This window comes from Equus asinus, chromosome 14 (assembly GCF_041296235.1).
Source record: "Equus asinus isolate D_3611 breed Donkey chromosome 14, EquAss-T2T_v2, whole genome shotgun sequence".
Classification (NCBI taxonomy): Eukaryota; Metazoa; Chordata; class Mammalia; order Perissodactyla; family Equidae; genus Equus; species Equus asinus.
This window is the reverse complement of record NC_091803.1, coordinates 37,293,054-37,317,784: the sequence shown is the minus strand read 5'-3', so window position 1 is coordinate 37,317,784 and position 24,731 is coordinate 37,293,054. Positions and strand designations below refer to the sequence as shown.

Genomic DNA, 24,731 nt, shown 5'->3' with positions numbered 1-24,731 from the left:
GGGATCTCTGTCTGGAACACTCCAGATGAGGAGGGAAGGGCCCTCGGCCTGGTTTTCTGTGGCCCTCGTGCTGTGAATGGTTTTTATGTTTTTAAAGGGTTGTTTAAAAAAAAAAAAAGTATGCAATAGAGACCATATGTAGACTAAAATATTTACTCTCTGACCTTTATAGAAAAAATTTGTCAACCCGTGCCGGGCAGAGTCTTGTGTTTTAACTTAGAAATTTAAGGAACTCTCGTATCCTTCACATTATAGACATTTTGGTTTTGCCTGAGAAAGATGTTCTTCTTGGTCGCCTCCTGCCTCCCTGAGCCTGGGGCTGGTGCCTTCCCGTTGGGGAAGCCCCGCACCACAGACTCGCTTTGCATCTCTGCGCCGCCTCTTGTTTGCCAGCCGGGGGACCTTGGACAATTTATTTCACCTCTCTAGGCCTCAGATTCCCCATTGATGAAATAATAACCCTGCCTTCATAGGGTCGTTGGGAGGAATGGAAAAGAAAGCTTCCCGTTCTTGCACCCTGTAGCAAAAAACAAAAGAGCCGACCACGGTCTAGTGATTTATGTCTTTTTATTAGTGAGGGTGTCCTTAAGTACAATCGGGGTGCATTTAAAACAGTGTCGCATTCCTGCTCTTCCTGTCGGAGCAGTGTCCCCCTTTCTAATCCACGTGACTACGGAAGGCTCTTGGTCTCAGTGAACTGTGTGCATCTGCTGTGTGTAACCAGGAGGGGAAGAGAATTCTCACGCGAGGGCCTGCTCCAGATGTTGGAAGGGTACGCAGGTTAGGGAATGGCTTGGGCGGGGGGGCAGTGGCACCCATTTTGGTGGCTTTCTCCGCATTTCATGTAAACTAAGTTGCCAGTGATTAGTTACTGTGGATATATTTTTCTAAAAACTCAAAACCTCTGCACAATTCAATGATGGAGGGAGCGGGTGTGCCTGTGTCTCCTGTCGGGTTTTTCCCATTTGGGTCATCATTCAAAACTTTAATTGATGGTGGTTTCTATGTTCATCGTGAGGGGTGTCTGTGATGTTTGGAATTTGAAAATGGATTTAGACCGTGCTAAGCAGAGTCCACTGGGTTTTGTTTCTGTTCTGAGCAAGTTGCTTATTCACTGGCTTTGGTTCCGTTGAAGTCTGCGTCGCGCGCATCCACTTCCTCCTCTGAACCATCCGCGTTTTCAATAACTCGGCGTCCTCCAGTCCTTCGGGAGGTAACGAAAGAGGTCTCGTTTCCTCGCCTGTGGGTCGTAAGAAAACACATGTTTCTTTAGTACAGAAATCTCCCTCGAGGCTGGAAGAGATCGTTAGAAGGGGCAAAAAAACACACACAAACTCAAAACAAACGAGGCGCAAATATTCAGGGCGGAGTCAACAAATCCTGACCACTCTCAGGGTCTGGGGATGGGGGCAAAGTTGATTTTTTCAGAGCAGGACCCTCTGCTGTCAAAAATATCTGGCCTGCTCACTTGATGACCCCCAGGATTCTGATCTGCTGTGGTCTTTTACTTAGAAAAGAAGAAAAAAAGAGAAGTGAGGGCTGACACCTCTCAGGGGTTTATTCATACCCCGTGGGGCAGGTCTGGAGGAGGACATGTGTTCATTCTGCGCCTCCTGCCCTTCAGAAGGGTGGAAGGGGAAGGGTTTGGGTTTTAGCTTTTCAAGTGGAAAAAGGTGAACATGAGCATCAAGGGCAGCCTTGAGAGGGAAGGAGGTCACTGCGTGGACACCGCGTGGGTGCTCTCTGCTTAAAGGCAACACAGCGCCCCCTGCTTTTGTGCAGCAGAATTCTCGCACTGAGTTCCCGCAGGGCGGGCATCTCGTCTGGGTTTTGCTGACCACTGCAGTCACTGCATGGCACGTAAAGGTGTTCAATGAATATTTGTTAGGAAAATAAGTTAATGTTAATGCAAGGTGTATTTTAGCTCTGGCTAAAACACCCTTTCTCTCTGTCCCTAACCGCACCCATCTCCTCTTCTCCGTCCTGCGGGTGCCCTGAGTTACCACCAGGGCCTGCCCTGTCACCTGCAGGGAGCCTCTTCCGAGGAGGGCGGGCCAGGCAGGAGGAGGAAACATCGGATGCACCTGCACTTAACCCTGCTCCCCGCCGTTTGGAAAAAACGTTCGCCGTGTTTTCAGGGGTCACAACAAATAATGGTGTTGGGCTCCGGCCATCCGGCCCTGTTTGTCCTGATCAGAGGACACGTCCTAACTCATTTCAGGATGTCTAAGAAGAAAGCAGACTTTTTGTGACACAGCGACCCATTTTGCCACACAGAGACCACACAGAGAAGCCACACGGGTGAGCCCACCCGAGTTACCGGTTCTTTAGTCAAAGGGACAACTCAAGACAGGTGAGACTGGAGGCACAAGCAAGGCCCAGGGATTCCTGATCGCTGGGAAGGGGAACTCCCAACAGGAGCCTTTTGGGGTCCGAGGGTGGGAGAAACCCCGGCTCGGAAAGCCCACCGGGTCCAGCGGGTGATCCTTGCCGAGGTGCAGCGATCAGGAATAAATACTTAAAGTTACAGCCACTCCCAACTAAAGACTCAGGTCAGCGTCCCTCGTCCCTCGCGTCAGCAGGCAGCTTCTAGGCTTCGGCTCCCTTAGATCTAACTTGCCCTAACTCTCTCTAGAAGTGCCCTTTGGAAATCCCTTCCTTCTTTAGCACCGTGTTTTCCAAGAACCCGGGCTCAGAGAGAAGGGTCTGAGAGTCCAGGGCGGAGAGAGGGGCGGCAGCAACAGCCCACACATCTCGCTCCTTCCTCTTGTCGACCTCCAGGTTCTCAGCCCGGTGTTAGGTGTTAGAGCCGGGGGCTGGCGACCAGCGCTCACCTGTGCTTCCCGGCTGCGGGCGCTCTCTCTGCCTCTGGGAGGAGTCTGCATTTGCTTGCTAGAAGAGGTTAACGGATGAATGTGATCCCCTGGTCTAAGAGGTGACCCGTGCCCTGGGTCACCGTAAGCCCCCCGCTCGGGCACCAGTCTTGCAAACCTGTTCAAGTGCCTTTCTTGAGGGAGCTGTTTTCAAATCCTAAGCAAAGGCTGACACTGGCTGTATCTGTTACTGGAAGGAAGGGACCCTTCTAAAGATTATCTTAAAGGGTCTGATGCCGGAGAATTTGGATTCTGTTCATGGAGAATGTATCGAAGGCACTACTGACACACCAGGAATCAGTGCTAGAGTATAGGACTCGGTTTCCCATTAACTCATGGGTCCCACACTCCAGCAACCCTATCCAGCTTGTTCTCGGATCCCAATAGCTGGCAGGAGACCCGCCGGAAAGCTGTGTGTCCTAGAGGCTTCTCTGCCCCCCATGACACTGACACTGAAGACCTCATCCAGCTTTAAGTATTTGGGTAGCGAGAGCAAAGCAGAGATTCTCCGAAAGAGAAGATGGACACGCCAGGGCTGGCTTGGCCTCTCAAGAAAGATGAAAGGCAAATCAGGCCCCAATTGTCTAACTTGACATAGGAAAAAGTTTTTAAAGCCCCAGAGAAGTTGAGCCCCCTTAACTGGCTTGCAAAGGGCCCCAGGGGCTTCCTCACGTCTTGGGCATCCATTCCCCAGACCGTGAACATGTGCCCGTGATGCCTCTGGGAGAGGCTCTGCCAGGCCCGCGCTGGGCTCCGCGGTGGCCACCGTCTGCCCTCGTGCGCTGAACGTGCAGTGAGCAGGTGGGCCCTGCTGAAGCTTCCAGCAGCCCTGCCCCCTGTAAGACGCGGTGGTGAGAGCTCATTTCCTTCGCAGACAAGTTCGTGAAAGCCCAATGGTGGGGGGACAAGTAGCTGGAACGCGGTTACCGCGGACCTGTGCTCTGTTAATTCTGATTTGTGACCCAGACCAGCCAGATGGAAGCCATTCTCCAGGACTGTACCCAGATTGTGGAGCTGTCATACCCGCTCAGTGGGATATTGTAACGAGACATGAGAGGCCAGCACAGCCACGTGTCCTGACAGTGTCAGAGAGGCCCTCTTACGCAGGTAGGAACAACCCAAGCGACACACACACAGCCTCTAAACGCTCGCCAGTACTCGGGGGACAAGGACACATTGGGTGCCATGTCATATGCCAAAGCGGAAGTAGGGAAGGAAAATGGGTCAAGAGATGAGGTCTTCTTGTGTTGATCGAGGTTTTGATGAAAGACAGTTTTGGACCAAGATACCAAGCCTTCCGATTTTGCAGGAATCTCACGGAAATTTGCAAAGGTCAAAAAAAAAAAGGAGGGCACGGGAGGGCACGATGGGCAGAAAGGAAATGGAAACCGAGTGCGACACACATGAGGCACGAAGCTGAGGCATGATACCTGGTGAGTCATTGCGGAGTTTCCTGGGGGAGGGGGCCTCTGAAACAGAGAGAGAGAGAGTCCCTGGTGGTTACCGTTGGCAGCCCACTTCAGCGCGTTTTCAATCATAAAGACATTTGCTTCAATTCAGTCATTAAAGGCACTTTTAATTCAACCTTACAGCAAAGGCCCTGAAGACAAGACCTCTTGGGGACGCTGGCACGCCAAAGGACAAGCCCTTCTTTCTATTAAAAAGCAGATATCTGTCCTTCCGAGCTGCTTTTAAGAACGCAGCTGGCTTTCTCCCCATTCTGCATACCTGTTCAGGGACGTGATGGCGTTTGGGTAAGCTAGTTCAAAGATCCATGTGGGAACAGACCCTGAAAAGAGCCGGGCAAGGCACCCGCAGCAGCGTCTCACTTTTATGATTATTACTGGGTCTTCCTTGTCTTTTAGCAAGAAGGTAGCGGTGGTCACCTTCGGTGGCTCGTGTTGGAGATGACGGTGGCGTGGCAAATGGTCGGTATTATCGGTCAGGCTTTCCTGAGGGTTTGGGTCAAGATTTATCTGGCTACAACCTGGATGACACTTGCTTTGTAAGTCCTTATTCCCCGAGTTGCTGGCTAGGCTTGCCAGCCTCGCTCAGAGCTCTTGTGCTCGATTTGAGGGTTTTGCACATCTAGAAGGCTCAGAGAAGGTGGAAAAAAGTATGACCTGTCATCAGCCTGTGTTATGTGTCTGTTCACATTGGGACTGGAAAAATGGTTTGTGTGACACAGGCCTGTGTGGCCTAAGAGAACGGTCAGCTGTCCAGGGCAGAGCCCACGCGGGATATTCTGCGTGTGCTAAAAGATCATCGGTCCCGAGAAAAGGGAGCTGGACAGTGAGAGGGCTGAAGTGGCTGACGGGCTGCCCCAGCGCTCAGTGTCCCGTCATCAGCAGAGTGTATTCTGGGGGTCTTCGTGGGGAGAACAGCTCTCCTCCGCTGACAGCCAACCCTGGGGGTTACTGCCAAGCACCTGCTGGAGCTGGGAGGTTAGGTCTGGTTTCCAATCCGTCAGTGGGGACCCACAAGCCCTTCACCTTGCAGGGGCTGGGGGCTCCTCCCTGCATCCCTGGACCCTGAACCAGCCGCTCTCGTCCCCCTTCTGAGTGGGGTCTGAGCGTCCCCTTGTCTCCTGCAGTGGTTCTCAAAGTCTGGAGCCGACGTGCCAGGTGATTTCAGCTGCTTCCTGGGCACGCCGCTGGAGAGCTGAATTGCACAGGAAAAATGGTATTCCCTTTCACCCCTCTTTAAACATGGCAGAGAAAGTCTGTTTGGTCCTAATGTCTTTTGTCACCCCCTTTTTAACTTGAGAAGCAGGCCTTCAGGTCCTGGTCATCAATTTGTGGCCACCACAGGCAGAACTCCCTGTGGTTTTGCTTTCACTGTATTTAATTTCCCTGTGACCTGCTGATGCAACTGATCCTGGCTTAACAATACAGGGGTGCTGAGTTTTATTTGCAAATAGACATGTATGATTAGAACAGTTAATTCCAAAGAAAATATCAAGCCAGCCATAGTACAGCTAGTAAGAGGCCAAGGCCAGATGGCTAAGGTGGTTTGAGAAGGACTGAAGCTGGAGAAACAGCATCTCTGACTCGATGGCTAAAGATGTACTCAGTGTCCAGCACTATCCCAGACACTGGGGATGAAGAAACAGAAAAAACCTCTGTGCTCCTGGGCTTGCAGGCCGAGAGTGAAGACAGACGATGAATGAGATAAGTAAAATAAATAACAGGTTACGTGGTGACTGGTGGGGAAGAGAGAGGAGAGCTGTAGAGAGTGAGGTTGGAAATTTTAGACAAGGTAACGTGGGTGAGTAAACGCCTGAAAGAAGGGAAGGAGGGAGCCAGCAGAGAGCTGGGGGAAGAGTGTACCAGGCAGAGGGAACAGCTCGTACAAAGGCCCTGAGGCAGGGTGTGAAGATGTTGAGGGGTAATTTAGGAGGCGGTGGACAGAGATCCTGGAGGGCCTAGTGGAACCAACCAGTGTAAAGGCATTGCTTTGGCTCTGAGTGCGGTAGAAGCCATTGGATGGCTCCAGGCAAGGGAGGGACGTGCGCGATCTGACTTCATTTAAACAGGATCCCTCTAGCTGCTGTGTTGAGAACAGACTGTAAGGGGCCAGCATGGAAGCAGGGAGGCCCAGGAGGAGGCTGTGAAGCTTATTGAGATGGGAGGCGAGGGTAGCTTGGACCAGCATGGCAAGAAGTGGTTGGATTCTGGATGTACAGTATTTTGAAGGGTAAGTTGACCAGATTTTCCAAAAGATTGGATGTAGGAAAAGGGAGAGAGAAAAAGAATGGCCACAAGGTTTGTGGCCTGGGTTAACAGCAACTTTATCATTCCAGTTGGTGAGTTGGAGAAGACTGTGGTTTGGGGGTGATGGGGTTCAACCAGGGCTCAGGTTGGGGCACGTTAGGTATGAGCTGCCTGTTAGGTATCCAGTGGGAATGCCAAGCAGGTCTGGGGTTCCCAGATGAAGTCTGGGCTGGAGATAGAAACTAGGAAGCCACTAGCTATGGGTGGAATTCTAAAGCCACAGGCTGGTTGAGATCACCTAGAGAGTGAGCAGAGGTAGAGATGAGAAGAGAACCAGGATGGTGCCCTGGGATGGGAGTGAGCAGAGATGGAGATGAGGAGAGAACCAAGATGGTGCCCTGGGGTGGGAGTGAGCAGAGATGGAGACAGAGAACCAAGATGACACCCTGGGGCAGGAGTGAGCAGAGATGGAGATGAGAAGAGAACCAGGATGGCGCCCTGGGACGGGAGTGAGCAGAGGTGGAGATGAGGAGAGAACTAGGATGGCGCCCTGGGACGGGAGTGAGCAGGGATGGAGACAGAGAACCAAGATGGCACCCTGGGGTGGGAGAGAGCAGAGATGGAGGTGAGGAGAGAACCAAGATGGCGCCCTGGGGTGGGAGTGAGCAGAGGTGGAGATGAGGAGAGAACTAGGATGGCGCCCTGGGACGGGAGTGAGCAGGGATGGAGACAGAGAACCAAGATGGCACCCTGGGGTGGGAGAGAGCAGAGATGGAGGTGAGGAGAGAACCAAGATGGCGCCCTGGGGTGGGAGTGAGCAGAGGTGGAGATGAGGAGAGAACTAGGATGGCGCCCTGGGACGGGAGTGAGCAGGGATGGAGACAGAGAACCAAGATGGCACCCTGGGGTGGGAGAGAGCAGAGATGGAGGTGAGGAGAGAACCAAGATGGCGCCCTGGGGTGGGAGTGAGCAGAGGTGGAGATGAGGAGAGAACTAGGATGGCGCCCTGGGACGGGAGTGAGCAGAGATGGAGACAGAGAACCAAGATGGCACCCTGGGGTGGGAGAGCAGAGATGGAGATGAGGAGAGAACCAAGATGGCGCCCTGGGACGGGAGTGAGCAGAGATGGAAATGAGAGAACTAGGATGGCGCCCTGGGACGAGAGTGAGCAGAGATGGAGATGAGAGAACCAGGATGGTGCCCCAGGGTTGGAGAGAGCAGAGATGGAGATGAGGAGAGAACAAGGGTGGCGTCCTGGGATGGGAGTGAGCAGAGATGGAGATGAGGAGAGAACAAGGGTGGCGTCCTGGGCTGGGAGTGAGCAGAGATGGAGATGAGGAGAGAACCAGGATGGCACCCTGGGGCAGGCCAATGGCAAGTAGGCTTTACGATGAGGTACCAGCAGAGGAGATGAAGAAAGAAGCCAGACAGCTAGGGAGGAAGGCAGGTGAGGCTGGCGTGTGGAAGCCCCGTGAAGAAAGTCCATCCAGGAGGAGTGACGGCCTGAAGCATGTGCTGCTGCTGAGTCAGGTGAGGCCCGAGGACTGATGCTGGATTAGCGTTTGCGGTAAAGGGTAGCTGGGAAGTGGGGCTAAGAGGTCTTTCCGCTGATGGAATGACTCGGTGAGAGGAAAAACATTGCAAAGGAGAAAGGCAAGAATTTCTGGAGTAAACAGGAGAGGTCTCACCAAGGGGTGGGCCTTAGTTGGTGCTGGACAGTTCAGCACAGAAATGGGGGCAAGAGTAGAAGGAATGAGCACAGATGTAGGGAGGTGGGTCAATGCGGAAGTGGGAGCTTGTTTACGTGTCATGAAAGTTTCCATTTTTCATTAAACAGGAAGTAAGGTCATCAGCTGAGAGTGAGGATGGGCGGGGGTGCTAAGTTTGAGGAGAGAGGAGAAAGCAGATATCTCAGAGTGGGAGAGAGAGAGGAAGGGGGGAGTCTGGGGTCCAGGCAGCACCGAGTGAGCTCCGCTCGGCATCAGGATGGAGAATTCCAGCCAGAAGCGGCCCCACGGCTGTCTGCTTTGCTCACACCACTTTGAGCAGCAGAAGGAGCCCAGTGCGCTTAATTTGGGTTGTGTTTTAACCAAGTGAGTACAACACAGCAAGGGGGGCCCAGGGTGTCAAGGACGTGTGGAAGGCTGACTGCAACGGGGCACGGGCTTGACGCGCGGTAAGGAGTCGGTGGGGCTGCGGGAGGATGAGCACCCCGCTGAGTTGAAGACCCCAGAGGAGACACAGGAAGGGAGCTAGAGTCAGGTGGTGGTGGGCGGATGACGGCCCAGTTAGGGCTCAGAGTTCCTGCTAATGCCCCTGAAGTGGCAGGACCACGGAGGAGAGGAGGTCAAGGACATGACAGGCTGGATCACCCTCCTGGAGGGTTGAGGGTGAATGTGACGGGAAGCTCAGAGCTCAAACCTGCAGGGAACCCAGTGGGGCGCGGTGTGGGAAGGAATCCCGAGGAGCAGGGGGTCACCTGGCTACATGGGAGAGGAAACAGCCCTGGTCCAGCTAGGGTGGAGGTTCTCCATCTGGGGTGACTGCACCCCCAGGGGTCACCTGCCCACGTCTGGAGACGGTTTTGGTTGTCCCAGAATGGGGGAGTGCCAGTGCACGTAGTGGGGAGAGGCCAGGGATGCCCCCCACCATCCCACAGTGTCCAGAACAGCCCCTGTGATAAAGAACCATCCAGCTCCAAACGGCAACAGCACCGAGAAACCCTGAGTTAGAGAAAGAAGGTGGAGAGAAACTCCGGGAAAGAGGTCAAGGACAGAGGGGATTTTGCAGTTGTTGATGATGCAGTCAAGGAAGGGTCTCAGGAGAGGGGGCTATTGCCTCTTCCTCCTTGTCCTCACCAGGAGGATGGGAAGGGAGACAGTTGTTAAGAAAACAGAAGGAACGCTCCTTGGAGGTGGGCCCTGGTCTCACGTGCCTGGCGCACAGTGGTGCCGCGTAAATGATGATGAGCAGGAAGAAACCTTGCACAGAGGGAGGGCTTTGGGGACAGCGAGCCTTTTGCGATGACGCATTGACTCCCTGGGAGCATTGCAGGCTGACGTGAGCACCCCAGCCCATGAGAGGGGACCGCCCCCCGGGCCCGGGCCGCCTCACCTGAGCTTGCTCTTGAGCGCAGTCACCTCACGGCCCATGGCCTCGTTGCTCTCCGTGGCTTCATCCAGCTCCCGCTGCAGCTTCCTGCGGTTGGCGTTGATGCGCTGGGACTCTTCCTCCGCCTCCTCCAGCTGCCTCTTGAGTTGCTTGACCCTCGCGTTCCCTTTCTCTGCCTGTCAGGGAGAGGCCCGAGGGTCAGGGGGCCCCGGGTGGGGCTGCGGGTTGGGCGAGGCCTGGGGTGCCGGTGGTTACCTGCTCCTTGTACTGCTCCGCCATCTTGCGCTCATCCTCCACCTGCAGCAGCACCTCCTTCAGCTTCTTGTCCTTCTGCTTCAGCGACTTGGCAGCCGCCTGTTTCTCTCTGTGCACGTGGGGGAGTGGAGAGGGCTTGTTTTGTGGTTGGCATGTAAACCAGACCAGCATCGCACCCACTGTGGGCACTTCCTGAGCCCCCAATCAGGGCTCATCCCAGGAGCCAGGCAGGTGGTGGAATAGTATGCAGCCATGAAAAGGAACGAGGGACTGAGACCTGTTCCAACAGGGGTGAGCCTCGAAAACATCATGCTCAGTGAAAGAAGCAGGCACAAAAAGCCACGTGTTGCCTGCTTCCATTTATATGAGATGTCCAGAACCGGCAAGAGACAGAAAGTAGGTCAGCGGTTGCTTAGGGCTGGGGACATGGGGAAATAGAGGGTGTGGGCCAAGGGTACGGGGTTCTGTTGAGGTGATGGAAATGTGGAACCATTGACTGCGTTGAGGGGGTACCCCTCTGTGAATGTATGCTTGAACTGCACACTTGCAATGGGTGAATTGTATGGTATGTGCGTTATCAATAAAGCCACGACCAGAGAAATAAAACAACGAATGGGTCAGAATCCTTGCAATCTGATGCTCACATATGTGCCGTGAACTTACAGCTCTGTCGACCCCTCGTTAAAATGAGAAGCCTGCCCATATTTCGGTGCCGATGGGTTATTGATTTGGGATTTGTGCAAATGTAGGTTAGGAGAAGCCACGTGTGCTCCCGGGAAGGCTGGCTCCTGTCACCAAGGAGTCAGGCCCCGTACTACAGCTGACATTTCGGGGGGCTTCCCTGTGTTCTCACTCACTTCTCACAACACACCTGCAGCGCGGGTACCACCACTGAGCGTATTTCACAGCCAGAACTGATGCCCGGAGAGGCTCCCTGGCCCCCCGCATCCCCCGCCACTCACTGGCAAGCAGGCTGTCGTTGGCACCCTCGTCCCAGCGTACCTGGCCTCCTGTTCCACCTGCTCCTCCAGCTGGGCGATCTTGGCCTCCAGCGCTGCGATGGTGGACTTGAACTTGGACTTGACGGCCCCCTCCATCTCCTGCAGCTTGCTCCGCAGCTCCTTGTTCTGGCGCTCGAGCTGCTGCCGCGCGCTCTCGTTCTTCTGGGCTGTGCTGCGCTCCGTGGCCAGCTCGTTGTTGAGCTGTTCGGCCTGGGGAGGAGGGTGAAGGTGGTGGGGCGGAGGGCATGGAGGCCCGGGGTGGGGCACTCTCCCAGCGTCTCCAGCCTTCTTGGGCCTCTGCACAGGTCCCTGGAGCTGGAGCGACCAGGAGCCATCCTCCCTCTCATCCAGCCACCAGCTCCTCCCTGGTCATCCTTGAAGGCCCAGCTCATTCTCCAGGCAGCGTTCCAGTGCCACCCAGCCTCCCTGTCCTCTCGGCTCCTGGTCTGTGGCTCTAGGTCAAACGCTGGGTCCTCAGTGCCCCTCATGGAGCTAGCACTCAGTAATGTCACCGAGGGCTCACTACTGTAAGGCCAGGGCTTGAAAGAGCAACAAGGAGACCACAAAGCCCTTACTCCAGGGATGGCCACTCATCTGCTGGAGGGAGCCAGACACGCACCAGCCACCAAAGGAGAGGCAGCAGGCAGGGTGCTGGCATGAGCAGAAGAGGGAGTGCACACACAGGAGGGACCCTGCTGGGCTCCCACTCTTGCATCTCCCTGCTCTCCTCTGCCCCCTGCCCTCGGGCCTGGCCCACAGCAGCCCGGGATGCATGTCACTGGACCAGCGTGGGGCTTCTGAACCAGAGCCTGCTCCCCCGTGGGTTGGAGCAGGGGCTGCTCTGGTGCACGGCCCAGCCCCGACAGCCTGGCCCCGCTCTGGCCCCCACCTGCTGTGTGGCCTTCCGGACGCGGTCGCTCATGGCCTCCATGTTGCCTTGCTCCTCCTCCAGCTCCTCCTCCAGCTGTGCAATCCTCGCCTCCAGGCGCCGCTTCTCGTCCTGAAGCGCATTCCTGAGGGCAAGGAACACAGCCTCGTCCAGGGCCTCCAGCCTCCCCTGGCTTAGAAAACTCCCTCTCCTTGAAGGAGCAATGCCTCAGGGTCGCCCTCATTTATAACTGAGGAAACAGAGGCTCAGAGAGGCTTAGAGACTTGTCCAGAGTCACACAGCTGGGAGGTGGGGAGCCAGGACTCATACCCCATTGGTGTCAGCAAAACCAGGCCTGGGATGAGCTTGCTGACATCCCCAGACGCTCTCTGTCCCCACCATGCTGTTCATTCAGAATGAAGGAAACTGGCCACCCCTCCAAATAGGGTGTGAAAACCCTTGTCACAAGCTCAGTTGAACATTCTATCATTGTCAGCCTTAAAATGAGGCTGCCCTGTGAGCTGCCTCCCCTGCCTCATCTGAGTCCAGGACCCCGCTTGCTCCCCAGGTGGCTCCATACCTTCCCGACACGCTGCTGGCCAGCTCCTCGGCCAATTCCTCCTTCTCCAGGTCCGCCTGTTTGCGCGCCCTCTCAGCCGCGGCCAGGTCCTGGACGGTGGAGAGTGGGGAGGAAGGAAACCTGTTGTCTGCAGGAAGGGCTCAGAATCCACCTGCTCCTGTCACCAGGCCCCAGCAGGCTTTGTGGCCACCCCTGGAAATGGCTGTGCCTCCTCTGAGCTCAGGGGAGGCCCTGCCGACACGTCAGAGGAGAACCGTGTCTTTCCTTGCCCTTCCTGGGGGGGTCCACCCATGTGGAATGGCGGGCGAGGGAAAGAAAGGTGTGGATGCGCACACCTGGGGGCCCGGGGTGGCTCCCACGACATCCCCATCTGAGGGTAAAGCAGCAGCTTTACCTCCTGTAGCTGCATGAGGTCTGCTTCTAAGCTCTTGGCTTTCTTCTCGTTCTCCTTGGCTGTGGCAAAGATCTCGTCTCTAGAGGCACGGGCATCTTCCAGCTCTCTCTGGAAGTCCTTCATCTGAGCCTGTAGGAGTCAAGAGGAAGGACGAGCTCAGATGTCCTTATTCACCCAATTTCTGCCACCCAAATTATCTTTCCATGCCAACCCTAGGATTTTCCACTGTTGCCCCCTCAGCTTCCAGTGGCCAGGTGGCTGTTTGGGGACATCATGCTGGATGGGGTGAGCTGGCCTTAGAAATGGTGATGTCATCTAAGGGTTTTGGCCAAATGCCTGGTGACGGCACCCTACCCAGAGCAGCAAACAGCCCCCAAAAGCTAAAGGGGAGCTGTCCCCTCCCTCCGCCCGTGCCCTGCACTCAGGGCGTCACCCACCTGCAGTTTGCGAAGCTGCTTGATGGCTTCCTCCCTCCCCTTGATGGCCGAGTCTGCCTGGAGCTCCAGATCTTTCAGGTCCACTTCCAGCTTCTTCTTGGCCGCGGCGGCCAGGGCCCGCTGCTTTCGCTCATCTTCCAGTTCCGTCTCGTACTCGTGAAGCTGAGCGAGGAAGAGAGATGCGTGCTGCTGGGCTGGGCTGCCCCTCCGAGGTCCTTTCCCCACCTTGGCCAGCATCCACTGACCTCCCAGGTGTGTACAACACCTGCCAAGTGGGCCTTCCATCCCCAGATGTAGGTGAGAACAGTTTCCACGAGGCCAGGAAGCAGCGGTGGAGGGAAGGCAACAGGCCACCCTCCCTTCCCCTCCCTCCTGTCCCCCGACACGGATTACCTGCCTCTGGAGCTGCCTCCTCTTCTCTTCATTCTGCTCATCCCGGGCCTGGAGATCACGCTCGAACTGGCCCTTGAGGGCCTGCATGTTGACCTCCAGCCGCAGCTTCGCATCTTCCGTCGCCTGCAGCTCGTCCTCCAGCTCCTCCAGCTGGGTCTTCATCTCCTCCATCTGGGTTTCCAGGGCCCGCTTGGACTTCTCCAGCTCGTGGACCTTTGACGTGAGGGTTGACTTCATCAATATGGTCAGGTGGCCCCCAACGACGGGCAGCTCATTAAGGTCAGAGAGGGCTGCTGCCACCCACAGGCTACAGGACCGGGAGCTAAGAGCAGAGCCGTCCTCTTGGGACCCTTGACTGAGGCTCCAGCCCCAACTGCTGTTCCCAGCCAGGCCCCATCCTTGCGCCAGCCCAGGGACTGCCTTCAATTCCTGATAATCTCATAACATGAAAGAGGCACAGAGCCAGCCCCTCATGAACTGATAAATAGCAGAGAGGATGGGTTGATGAAATGCCAACAAGCCAAGACGATCAAGAGCGACTTACGTTCTTGCCCACGTCATCCTTGGAGCTGACCAGATCCTCCATCTCGGCTTTGAGCATTTTGTTGGTCCTCTCGAGTTCCTCTTTGGCTTCCAAGGCCTCCTCGAGGGCCCGCGCCAGGGACAAGGCCTTGGTTTCCTTCTCCCTGGCTTCTGCCTCAGCTCTGTCCCTCTCATCCGCATACTTGGAAGAGATGCTTTTCTCCTCGGCCAGCAGCTACAACAGAACAGAAGACCCAGAGGTGACCTCCAGGCGTACCCCAGGTTCCGCTGCATTTCATCGCAAATATGGGGAGGAAGCCTTGTGTCCTGTTGAATTGGCCCAGATTCAGGTGTGAGTAACTTAGGTATCTATGGAAATCATTTATAATAATCTTGCTTTCCAACTTTTAGGTCAACCTCAGGCAGAGCCAGCATTTGTGCTCTGAAACCACTAACGCTGCCCATTGTGGCTAGAAAATACTGCCGCTGAGGTCAGAGTGACGTGTGATCCTGCCAGAGGCCAAGTATTCTTCTGTTGTTTCAAGGCCACAGGTAGCTAGCTCTCCAAAGTGCCCTGTGAGCCAGAGTCGGGAACGGGTGAGTGTGTGGATGATGGATCTGCACACGCTCATCGCTCTGCCTGGAGAAGCGACTCCAAGAACTTGCTGACATTAATCTCATTTTCAGAGAGAGAAGCCCTATGTTGTACGTTTTAACATCCAAAAACCAGACTTCCAGAGTTCAGCAAGGAGAGGGAAGTCACACGGGCCTCCAAACAGCAGTTAACACAAAACCCGACCCTCTGGGCGACGGGAAAATCGTAAAAGTGACCTCAGGCTCTCGATCAGATAATGGACCAGCAGGTTAGAAGCCATGAAGACAGCCGAGAGCACAGGAAGGGCTGGCTGGAGGAAAGGGAAGAGTCAGCCATATGGAAGCCCAAGACTGAGTCCAGCTGGGGAGGGGCACTGAGCCGCCCGGCCTCCCCGGAAAATCCCCAAATTGATTTCTAGAACAACCCTGAGTCAATTGCAAACGAAGTCCTATTTACTAAATCTGAGTAACACATTCTAAGGTGGTATTTAGGGGCTTGGGTCACAGAAGTATATATGCATTTATCGGAACTCGGGGAATGCACCCCTGAGATTTGTGCATTTCATCGTATGTAAATTTCACCTCAAAAGAAGCTAATTTATTAAAAAAAACTCTCGTTGATACGCAACGCTGAAGTATCGAGGGGGAAATGTACAAATGTCTGTAATCTGCTTTGAAATGCATCCCAAAGATAGGGTATGAACCACAGATCTGATTCATCCTTATAAATAAATATGTGATAAAGCGAGTATGCTAAAATGTTCACAATCGAATCCAGGTGGCAGGTATTCAGGTGTTCACTGTACGATGCTTTCAACTCTGCCGTGTGCTTGAAATTCTTCGTAATGAGAAGTTAGGGAAGAGTGGTATTTAAAGGGTAGAAACATTGAATTATTTGGAATACTCAGGAGGCTCTCAAATACTGGTTGAGTGAATAAAATCAATCAACCCATCTCATTCCTTATCGGGGCTGGAAACTAAGGCCTCACTGGGTCTGCCGGGGCCCGTGGTGGAGGCACCTGGAAAAGCCAGTCATCGAGGCCCTGCCATGCTCCTCACTGTGACCCAGGAGCCCTTGTGTTTCGTGTCACCCCAAAGCAAGCGAGCCTTCCATCCCCTCCGGCCCAGCAGACGACAGGATGCCGACACACCTCCGGCAGGCAGCCCCCCCGGATGCTTCACAGACCCAACTCCCCAGCCAGACTGGAGGACCCTCCGGCCCCTACCTGATCAAACTTCCTCTGCTTCTTCTCCAGATTGGACACCAGTTGCCGCTGGTTGTCCAAATCAACCACCAGGTCGTCCAGCTCCTGCTGAAGCCTGTTCTTGGTCTTTTCCAGTTTGTCGTAAGCAGCTGCCTTCTCTTCGTACTGCTGGGTGAGGCCTTCGATCTCCTTCTGGAACTTCTTCTTGCCCTCTTCCAGAGATTCCACGGTGCTGGCAAAGTCCTGCAGCTTCTTCTTCGAATCGGAGAGCTGAAATGGCAGTGAGAGGGGGGTGCTGAGTGATTCCCGTCCATCCCTGCCCCCACAACCCTGAGAAGCGAAGACCCCCCCCTTCTCCTCATTGAAGAAATTCAACAGCAGGGGGAGCCAGCGAGCCAAGCAAGATGGTGCCCACACTCTCCCGCGACCGCACCTCAGCGCCCCGGTCTACACTGAGAGCTCCGGGCCCAGAAAAGCAGGGACAGGCAGCTGCACCTGGATGTTCAGAGTCGAGATGTGGCGCTCCAGGTTCTGCTTGGCCTCCATCTCCTCGTCCAGCTGGTCCTGCAGGCTGTTCCTCTCATCCTCCAGCTGGCGCAGCTTGGTGGACACATTGAGCTTCTGCCTGGTTTCTTCTTGAAGCAGCTCCTACAAGAAGGACACTCAGAAGTCCCAGGGGCCCACCCCCCAGGAAGGTCGTATCCCAGGGCCCTCCAGATGACATGGCAGGATGCTCACCTGGGTGTCCTGGAGCTGGGAGCTGAGAGACGCCACGTCCTTGGCCAGCTTGATGGCCTTCCCCTCCGCCTCGTTGAGCATCCCTGTGACACTCTCCACTTCATTCTGAGGGTGCGAGAGACTGTAGTTAGTGGGAAGCTCTAGAATAGGATCCTCATTAAGTAAGAAGAGCCCCTCCTGCTCACGTGACGTGCCTTGGGGTATCCACTGATTGAGAATGACCCGTGAGCTATGAGGCCTGATCATGGGAACTCTGTGGCCCCCAAGGAAAGTGCATTGCCTACAAGTTGGGATCCCTGGTTCTAAGAACCTATTAGAACCCCAAATGGCACTGACTGGGCCCTGATCCCACTAAATGGATCCTGGGTCCTTGCCGAGGTTGGCAGAGATGGAGCAGGTCTGAGAGTCCAGACACCGAGAGATGCTGTCTCTACTACGGTTGGAGAAGAGATGCGGATGGTACCCCCACTTCCAGGCGCCCTGTCCCCACCACCCCTCTTCCTCACCCCTACCCTCTGCCCTTTCCCTGACCCTCATGGCCTAAACCAAAGATGTAGACGCTACAGGTAAAAAGCCCTCCACCGCTCTCTCTGCCTTGGCTGCAGGCCCTGGTGTCTCTGGGCAGGTCCTTCGGGAGATAGCAGCCCACCATCCGTGCTCTTCCCGTTTCCAGTGAGGATGTAAATGATCTTGACGCCACTCCTCCAGGACATGGCTGTCTTAGCATGGCAACAGCCCTGCACTCAGCTGGATGTGGACAAATTCATACTTCTCCCCACACCTCATCCCAGGTTATCAGCACATTCAATATTTATCAAACGTTGGCTGTATCCCCTGAATGGGAAGGCCAGATGTCTAGCCAAAGCTAAGTAAGCCCAAAGATAAACAGGCCATCACATTCTTCAGCTTGAAACCCACCAGTGGCTTCCCACCACTCAGAGTAAAGACCAACATACATATAATAGGGCTTCGAAGGCCGTGTCTTCTGACCACAACCTACCTGTGGCTCTCATCTCATTTTATATGATGTCTCCCTTTCCCCCTCGGCCCTCTAGCTCTAGAGGCCTTATGTCATCTCTTCTGTTTTCCCACTCACCACAGGGCCTTTGCACCTGCTGTCCCCTCTGCCTGGCAGACTCCCACTTATCTCTCAGACTGTACATCCTTCTTAGGGAAGCCTTTCCTTACTCCTCCTCCTGCAGGTCAGGCCCCCTTGTTATTCACACCGATTGCATATGTGTCTCCCTGTTCTGGCATCATTTTACAGTCGTTTGTGTGACTATTAATGTCTTTCCATCCACTAGGCTGGAGTTCTTCTGGGGTGGGGGACAGTGTCCTCTTCCTTGCCGTTATAGCTCAGGATTAAACAGAGTGCCTGGCATACACAAGGTGCTCAATAAATACATGTTGAACGAGCGGCTGAAGGTTTGGGAAGATTCAAGTGAGGGGGGCGACCGTCTCCTCTCCTCAAGGAATGGAATCAGAGGAAGCTGACTCGCTTTGCAGCAAGAGACACCCCAGTCGGCTGGGAGGCACTCGTCCCTCGGGGCCTTGGCGCCCAGGGATGCGGCCGCGCCGCCTCACCTGCAGCTTGTGGACCTTGTCGTTGAGCTCGGCGCGGGCGCGCTCGCCGTCGCTGCACTTGGATTGCAGCTCCTGCAGCTGCACCTCCAGCTTCTTCTTCTTGTGCTCCACCTCCTGCTTCGCCTGGCCCAGGACCCGCAGCTCGCTGGTCAGGTCTGCGTTCTCCTTCTCCAGCGTCTGCTTGTTCTTGTCAAGATTCGCCTTGGCCTGGCCGAAGAAGCAGAGGGCGGAGGGGAGGGGAGGGCGTCACAGCCGTGGCCCGGGAGCGTTCTAAGATGGGGACCTCGGCGGCCGCGAGTCTTTCCCCTCCCCTTCCCCGGCCTCGGGTGGGTCCAGGGAGCTGTGCCCCTCGCCTCCGGAGGGGGACACAGAACCACCGAGAAGACTGTTGGGATTCTGTTTTCCCAAAGCTCAGAGGATGCCAGCCAGCATCCCATGGGCCGCCTCCAACCTGCCCTCATGTCCTGTTTGACCCAGCCAGTTCTTTCTGAAAAATTCACTGCCAACGTTTTAATAAAGAAATGTCACAGAAAACTCTGGATTCCAAGCTTCTCTTCTAAAAAAGTCTAATAACGTTCTATATCATGACTGTGGAGGTGGTTACGCAAATGCATACATTTGTCAAGATTCACTGAGCCATACACTTGAAATTGGTGAATTTTACTGCCTCTGTCTCAATAATTCCGACTTTCAAAAAAACAAACTAAAGATCTGGAAAGAGGGGTCTTGCCTTCCTCCAAGGCAACAATTGGCTGGATGGAAGTAGCAGGTGGCCCTATAGATGGGGCAGCCATATGCCACTTAGCCCCAGTCCCCACCACTCCCTATTGTGTATCACATTTATCATCAAACCTACACTGCTATTTCTGTGATAGTTAAGAGAAAGTCATTTTATCTAACCAGCTCCTTTGGGCACGTGAGTTTGCCTAAGAAAAAGAGTGTTTTGGGCAAAACCAGGAGACAGGAGGGGGCTTCTCCCGGGGCTGCGGGCAGGAGGAAGGAAGCAAGAGAGAAGTGTGTGGGTCCCAGAGCAGAGGAAACAACACTCAGCTTTCCCACAGCCCCTGGGCAGGCGCTGTGCAGCGTCCAGGTGGCCTCAGAAGCCATTCCCCTGCCCCCAGGTATGACTAAGATCTGCTGGGACCTCAGACAGGGGCAGAGTGCCTCCTGGGGGTAACAGTGCAATTGATCAGCAAGGACCCTGGGGGATCTCGGGGGATCTGGGCTCCCCTAAAACCATAGCCCAGCTAAAACCATGTCCCAGAATTGTGGCAAAACTTCGCATGGGTCAGGAGAGCCGAGAAATGATGTGAAAGCTTTTCCCCAACAAGCTGATGGAACCAGGGTCTCAAGTGGAAACCAAAGTCGCTACAGGTGAAATACACACAGTCCTCTTTCAGTGCACCTGAGCCGGCGGGCAGGCCCTCCCGGCCCCCACCTGCCCCCACAGGGCAGAAACGGTGCCAAACAGGCTGGCTGCGGATCGGGGCCTGGCTTCCAGCCCCCCTCCCCTCTGAGGACCACCCAGCTTGAGGATGGTCACTCACCCTTTTTGGGGTCGCCCTCTTCCAACCACAAAATAAAAGGGTCCCATAACACCTTCCTACTGTCTGGAGCGCTAGTTATTTCAGAAAGTGGGAACAGCCCAGCGGGTTCAAATTATATCAAAATTTTAAAAACTTGTGAACATGACAAAGGGAAGACAATCGAAAGGAGGAATGTATGTGGCAGTTACAATGAGCAAACTCTTACGTGTCCAGAATATGTAAAGCATTGACAAGATGTTGAAGGTTAGTGTCCAGACCCCAGGGGACAGGGGACAAGGGGACTTGAACATGCAGCTTTGTATTCATTTGGAGCGGCGCGGAGCGCAGCCATGCACTGTGATTTTCAGAGCGTGGGGCCTCGAGATCTGTGTTTTAACAAAGGTCACGGGTGAAATGAAATGAGCTGGCGTTTGTGAGACGTTGGAACAGCGGCTGGCACATAATCAGTGCTACCTAAGGGACTGCTAACATTACTTAAATGTACCGGAACTTCTCAGATCCTGATAGAACCACTGGTGGACCAGCTTCCCGGAAAGATGCTCAACGAGCCGCCTCACAGGAGAACATTCCCCTTGACTGGGGAGAGACACACGCGCAAACCCCAACAGCTTCTAGGTAACGCTATACCCATTTAACGAGCTTGGGGGGGTACCTAGAAGGTGCGGGGGTGTGGGGAAGCTGTCGCCACGAGGGTGACACAATTCAGACTCTCAGGGAAGCTAAAAAATTCATCCCTGGGAACGAATCAGGAGGCAATTCTCCAAAGGGAGAGAAAGGCCCCAGTACGAAGCACTCAGAGTGGTGCTATTTAACTGCCCCAAATCCCCTACGCCCCAAACAGCCCAGCACGGGAGAAAGAACCATCAGGTCCAGGCGTTCCCAGACCACGCCAGAGAGAGCCGTTTGCCACTGACATCAAATAACCACAGTCTGGCTCCAATCTGCAGGTAGATTAGGAGGAGAATGTTCTCGATTTTAAGCCGTCCTCCCAGAAGTTTTGCTAAACCTTTGCTGATCTGTGGGGGGCAGTATATTGTGGACCCTGCCCTGGGGAGGTTGGAGGGGGGTCTGCAGCCTGGCACCCTGGGGTCCCTTCACGGCTCTGTCACTCGCTGTGTGACCTTGGGGAAGTCTCGTCCCTTCTAGACACTCCCAGCCTCAGTTTCTTCAAGTGTACAATGGGCTTCCCAGTACCTATCGCACAGGCTGGTTGTGAAGATTGACATAGTATGCAGTGAGCGCTTAATCAATGCTGGCAGCCATGTTCATCTCTAGACTCTTAGGACCTTGTCATTCGCTTCAGTACAGGCCCTGACAGGTAGCTTTTGAGGCTGTCGCCGTATTGCTCTCTTAGGCCTTGTCACAAAAGAGCATCGAGACTCACCCGCTTGAACTGCTCCAGCTGCTCCGTGAGCTCCTCCACCACCTGCGTGTGCTTCTGACGCATCTCCTGCACCTGGGCCTCATGGGACCGAGTCTCCTCGTCCAGGGCCTTCTTCAGCACTGTCACCTCCTGCTCCCTCTTGGCCCTGGACAGGAGGAACACAGCGGGTGGCAGTTGAGTGGGGACGGGTTCACCTCTGACAGTGCTGTGCAAAGGAACGAGAGCTCTCCCCAGAGCGGACGCCTGCGTCACCATCCCACCCTAGCTGTGTGACCTCGGGGGAGTCACCTAACCTCTCTGGACCTGGCATTTCCTCAGCTGTAAAATGAAGAGCATGCTACCTGCCCAGCATCGATTAGGGCCAGCAACCAAATGCACAAAATAATATCATTGAAAGACCTGCAAAAGGAATTGCAGAATGTTCCTCAAATATTAATACCAGCTCTTCTTTATGGACCACTTACTCCATGCCAGGCCCTGACCTACGTCCTTTGCATGGACTGTCTCACAAAGTCCTCAGAGCGACCCTTAGAGGCGGGTATATTTCCATTTTACAGATGAGGAAACTAAGGCTAAGAGGGGTAAGCAGCTCGCCCATGTTGTCACAGCCCCCGTGTGAGAGAGCCAGAATTCGAACCCAGAGAGTCTGACTCTGAGCCCATGCTTTTAAATACGGCACTGGGGTTTTCTGTATCCTTGGTCACATGAGAAAGGAGCAGAATATTGTGCTGGCTTCTAGGCACAGCTAGTGATGGAGCACAAAACCCAAAGTGTGGGAAATAAATCTCAATGTTAGCACAGCGCCTGATGCACGATCCACTCAAAATACATTTGGATGTTTGTTGAATGAATAAACAACCTAGCTTCACTAAAGTCAGTATTCATTATCTGGCAGGGGACCTGCTTTTTTTTGTGGGTTTTTAAATTTTCTTGGTGGTTGTGGTCTGTTAGCCTGCGATGAATCTTAAATCGAAGAGAAATCTGAGAAATGTTATCTTAAAAATTTAACAGAAAACTTAGACACACACCCCTGGAGCCTGGAGATTTACCTACACACACAAACACACATGAAAAGACGGGAAGGAAATCCCCAAATATGTTAACTGTGATGGGACTAGGGTGATGTTTTTGGTCTCTGCGTTTCTATAGTTTTCAAATTGTTTGCCAAGTGAGTACGTTCTATTGTGATGCAAAGTAAGATTAAAAATAATCATGCTTCTGTTTGTTGGAGCAGAATGCAATCAGGACAGGGCACTGAGGGCCCGAGGAGCCCTGGGATCCAGGATTTGCGCTGGGCTGCCCCTTTCACGGCAGCCACCCCTCCGTGCGCTGGGACGGCGGGCGCGGCCGGCGGCAGCGGGGCCCCCTGTCACCTGAGCTCCTGCTGGGTGGCCGTGCTGTCCAGCGTGTCCTCCAGCTCGGTCTTCAGCGCCTCCAGCTCCTCCCCCAGGTCCCGCTTCTGCTTCTCGGCCTTGTTGCGCGCGGCCCGCTCTGAGTCCAGGTCCTCCTGGAGGTCTGAGATGTGCCCCTCCAGCTCCCGGATCTTCTTCAGGGCGTTGTTCTTCTGAGCGATTTCATCGTCGAGCCTGCCAGGGACAGGGGGCCAGAATTAAGACCCCGGGGGCCCCTGGCCTCGTGCTGTCTCCCAACGTGGCCAAAAATTGTTTTCTGGAACCAACCACTCGTGTTCCATAGACCTCAAAACAGGTCCCACCATGTCCCCAAGACACAGAGGACCCCTTCTTGCTACGTTAGACTGTTTGGAGGTTTACGTAGGACATGAGTTCCAAGGTCTGGTAGAAAACACCAGGTCATAGTGTGTGTGTGGGGGGGGTGTGGGGGGGCGGGCGTGTGTGTGAATGCGCACACCAGCCCCAGACTAGCCAGGGGCCTAGCTCTCAGCAGGCGCCGAACAGATGCTTTCTGAACGTCGGACAGTTATCCCTGCCTGGCAAGTACTTGTCAGTTCTTCCCTTTGCTCAAACGGTGACTGAGGGTCTGCTACACGCTGAGCACTTGGCCAGGGACTGCCTGGGGGGCTATTAAAACCAGGCCCCCCCGTGGCCCTGGGTCAAGGTGGGACAGGAGCAGCGCTGTCCGAGTAGCTGGAGAGCATTAGGAGGTTCGTGGCAGGGAGCTCCCTCCTGACACGTGGTGGAGCTGGCCTCTGGTTTTGCCCATGAAGGACAGAAGGGAACAGCATGAGGGAAGGCACAGAGGCAAGATTCTGCAGGGCACGGGGAGTGAAGCGCTTCGACCATCCTGCACTTGCGAATGCGCAGCAGCAGGACAGAAAGCGAAACGGGGACATCAAGGTCAGACTGCAGAGGGTGGGTGGGCCCGGAGCGTCAGGCTGAGAAAGCCGGCTTTTCCCGCACAAGGCAGCAAAGATTTTTGGGCAGGTTCACGCCCCAGAGTGATGATTTGGGTCGATCACCCTAGCACCGTCTTGCAGCACAAGAAAAGAGAAGGAGCTGGCCAGGGGATCAATGGGAACACTTTGGGGCTCGACTCCCAGCTCTGCCTCTTCCGAGCTGGGTGACAGTCCCAGGTTCCTTCATCTCCCAGGCTCAGCCTCCTCCTCAGGGAAGTGGAGGTGAGAGCAGCACACCTGAGCAGGTGTCTGCAAAGGTGCTGCTCGAAGAGAGAGTAGCACACAGTGCGCAGGTAAACAACCGGTAATTGTCACTGCTGCCATCTTCCCAGGGTGATGCCGTTAGAGTGAGCCCAGCTAAGAGCTGGGAAAGCGAAAACAGAAGGAACGGCGTGGGGCACATTGCAAAGGACGGGCAGAGTCTGAGGGCTGCCGCATGCTGGGGGGGCGGTGAGGAGGAGAGGGGTGGGCAGAAGCTGGGGAGGAGATTGGCATTGACAAAAAGAGGGACCTCAGGAGGAGGGGGCCGGGGGACAGGAGGGTCGTCCTAGCCTTAGACATGTGGTGTTTGAGGTGCCAGTGGAATGGACTCCATGGGCAACTGGAGATGCAGAAGCGGGGGCCGACAGAAAGGCCTGGGCATCCAAGGGGCAGACACCGTGGGAGCAGGGGAGTCACACAGGGGATGAGTTTGGAAGGAAGAGAAGAAAGTCAAAGTCGTGGGGTTCTGGAGGTGCGAGCAGGACCAAGAGGCACCAGGAGACCTGGCCTGGGCCACCTTGCATGAGATGGAGGCCTGCCTGGAGGAGGAGGAAGACTGGGGCCCTCGTGGATCGGCAGGGGCCCACAGGGCACTGGAACACACAGGACATGCCCGCGCCACCTCGCTACCTGCTCAGGGCCGCCTGCAGTTCCTCCTCCTTCTTGGCCAGCTGCATCTTGAGCTCCGCGATCTGCGCCTGCAGGTCGGCAATCTGCTCGTGTAAATCGCTGGCCTCCCCATCCAGCTTCCTCTTCAGCTTCTCCAGCTCCTGCCGGCTTTTCTCCTCCTTCTTCAGCCGCACTACGACAAAGCCAGGGGCCCCTCAGGAGGTGGAAACTACCAGAAAGACGCCTGGAGGGTGAGCCTTTCTGCCCAGGCTTCTCACGTGGAGGAAA

General features: G+C 54.9%; 1 protein-coding gene across 5 annotated transcripts in view; it reads right to left on the bottom strand.

Annotated features, from left to right (window-relative positions):
• Nucleotides 1–550: 550 nt before the first annotated feature.
• The window catches only part of MYH11 (myosin heavy chain 11), a 118,306-nt gene continuing 94,125 nt past the window's right edge, over nt 551–24,731 (bottom strand). For 2 of the 5 annotated variants that reach the window (XM_014837608.3, XM_014837607.3), the window contains 18 exons: nt 24,465–24,636; nt 22,573–22,785; nt 21,200–21,344; nt 18,269–18,475; nt 16,685–16,789; nt 16,442–16,594; nt 15,968–16,216; nt 14,170–14,382; nt 13,626–13,838; nt 13,233–13,394; nt 12,796–12,924; nt 12,402–12,490; nt 11,843–11,966; nt 10,955–11,163; nt 9,953–10,061; nt 9,701–9,873; nt 4,304–4,342; nt 551–1,240 (listed from right to left, as the gene is read on the bottom strand). In XM_014837608.3, coding sequence (XP_014693094.1) covers nt 4,312–4,342; nt 9,701–9,873; nt 9,953–10,061; nt 10,955–11,163; nt 11,843–11,966; nt 12,402–12,490; nt 12,796–12,924; nt 13,233–13,394; nt 13,626–13,838; nt 14,170–14,382; nt 15,968–16,216; nt 16,442–16,594; nt 16,685–16,789; nt 18,269–18,475; nt 21,200–21,344; nt 22,573–22,785; nt 24,465–24,636 — 2,696 coding nt within the window. In that variant the 3' untranslated portion in view covers nt 551–1,240; nt 4,304–4,311. Of the gene's footprint in view, nt 1,241–4,303; nt 4,343–9,308; nt 9,310–9,700; nt 9,874–9,952; nt 10,062–10,954; nt 11,164–11,842; nt 11,967–12,401; nt 12,491–12,795; nt 12,925–13,232; nt 13,395–13,625; nt 13,839–14,169; nt 14,383–15,967; nt 16,217–16,441; nt 16,595–16,684; nt 16,790–18,268; nt 18,476–21,199; nt 21,345–22,572; nt 22,786–24,464; nt 24,637–24,731 lie in introns of all 5 variants that reach the window. The other 3 variants (XM_014837605.3, XM_014837604.3, XM_070484873.1) reach the window with 2 other exon arrangements.